The sequence below is a fragment of the Mirounga angustirostris genome, unplaced genomic scaffold (genome assembly GCF_029215605.1).
Source record: "Mirounga angustirostris isolate CCGP_5_RB_7025 unplaced genomic scaffold, mMirAng1.0.hap1 SCAF_9, whole genome shotgun sequence".
In the NCBI taxonomy this organism is placed as follows: domain Eukaryota; kingdom Metazoa; phylum Chordata; class Mammalia; order Carnivora; family Phocidae; genus Mirounga; species Mirounga angustirostris.
In genome coordinates this window covers 22,948,743-22,950,513 of record NW_026991717.1, presented here as the reverse complement: position 1 = coordinate 22,950,513, position 1,771 = coordinate 22,948,743, and the positions used below count along the sequence as shown (strand labels likewise).

The window sequence follows — 1,771 nt, the reverse complement described above, 5'->3', positions numbered from 1 at the left end:
CAAAACTGTATTTGTTAAGCTCCTTGATTACAAGTATAACTTAGGTCTGTGAATTAGATGTGCTTGTGTGTGATTTGACTTTGTATCTATGTTAAGTGAGATAGAGGCAGCATGAAGCACCATTACCCTCATACTTAGTCTCTTATATTTGTTATAATATATATTTCTTCTTCTCCTTCTTCCCCTTCTTCCCCTTCTTCTTCCCCTTCTTCTTCTTTCTTCTTCTTCTCCCCCTCCTCCCCCTCCTCCTCCCCCTCCTCCTCCTCCTCCTCCTCCTCCTCCTCCTCCTCCTCCTCCTCCTCCTCCTCCTCCTCCTCCTTCTTCTTCTTCTTCTTCTTCTTCTTCTTCTTCTTCTTCTTCTTCTTCTTCTTCTTCTTTTCTTCTTCTTCTCCTTCTTCTTCTTCTTCTTCTTCTTCTTCTTCTTCTTCTTCTTCTTCTTCTTCTTCTTCTCCTCCTCCTCCTTCTCCTCCTCCTTCTTCTTCTTCTTATTACTACTAAAGTCTATAGTTTACTGAGATTTCCTCAGTTTTTACAGAATGTCTTTTTTTTTTTTCAGGAACTGCCAAAGTTTTAGTGTTTAACATTTAACAGCATGATTGACCAAGGTCCAAGATGTGGAGTTACCATGTTCAAGAAACTGGGGGGAGACTCACTCTATAGACTAACTATATAGTATGTGGTGAGAAGAACGCACACTTTAGAAACACTATCTACACATAGCAGTTGCTTCAAAAATCCACTGAGTCCTCTCTCGGCTTATAAAAATGGTGTTCTGGACTTCAGTGTGAATTAGCTGCCTTCAACTCTTTGGTGTGGAAGGGATCTTGTTTTCACCCTCCAGCTCTTTCACCCAGCCTATGTCATGAGGTCGCTAATGTTTTTCTCCAGGTCGTCAGTGCAACTGCTCATGTTATCAATTGTTCTAATGACCTGGTCAGACGTGGTCTGAAATTTATCTTGCATCTGTTGCAGGAGTGTCTGCACCACTGAGGTGAGATCCTGCAAGGCCTTGGGGTCAGTCTCAGCCATCTCCCCAGTTCCCAGCTTGACAGCAAATTCCAAAATGTCCTTTTCTGTCTTAGAATTTTGTTCAGGATCCCACTTTACATTTACTTGTCATTTTTCCTTGGGCTTTTTCTTGTCCTGTGGCATAATTCTCAGAATTTCCTTGTTTTTAATGATCTTGACAGTTTGGAGGAGCATTGGTCAATAATAGGATGTCCCTCAAATGGAATTTGTCTGAATTTCTTTCTCATGATCATACTGGGGTTGTAGGTTATTGGAGGAAAACCACAGATGTAAAGTGCTGTATTCATCACTTCATATCACGGGTACATACTATCAACATTACCTATCACTGTCAGTGTTGCCCTTGATCGCCAGGCTGGGGTAGTTTGTCAGGTTTCTCCACTGTAAAGTTTCTCTCTCTTTCCCATTTTTCATACTGTTCTATTTGAAATGAAATTACTGTAAATCAGCTCACACTTAAGGAGTGGGAATTTAAGCACACCAGAGTGGTTTCTCTACTCTAAAAATCCCCTCTGCTTCATCTATTCAACCCCTCCCTACTCCTGAGATCCTGAAAATCACTGATCTTTTTATTAACTCTTTAATTTTTCATTTTACAGAATGTTATAAATTAGTATCATATGATATTTAACCTTCTCAATCTGGCTTTTTTAATATAGTAATATGCACTTGAAGTCCATCCATGTCTTTTGTTGGATTGATAGCTCATTTCTTTTTATTGTTGAAATAATACATACACCTG

At 39.7% G+C, this 1,771-nt stretch overlaps 1 protein-coding gene across 1 annotated transcript; it reads right to left on the bottom strand.

Annotated features, from left to right (window-relative positions):
- Positions 1-799: 799 nt before the first annotated feature.
- LOC129046559 (heat shock factor-binding protein 1-like) lies at positions 800-1,029 on the bottom strand. Its single transcript, XM_054513948.1, is given in 2 exon segments — positions 800-849; positions 852-1,029. Coding segments are annotated over 2 exon segments (228 nt in total).
- Between the last annotated feature and the right edge of the window lie 742 nt (positions 1,030-1,771).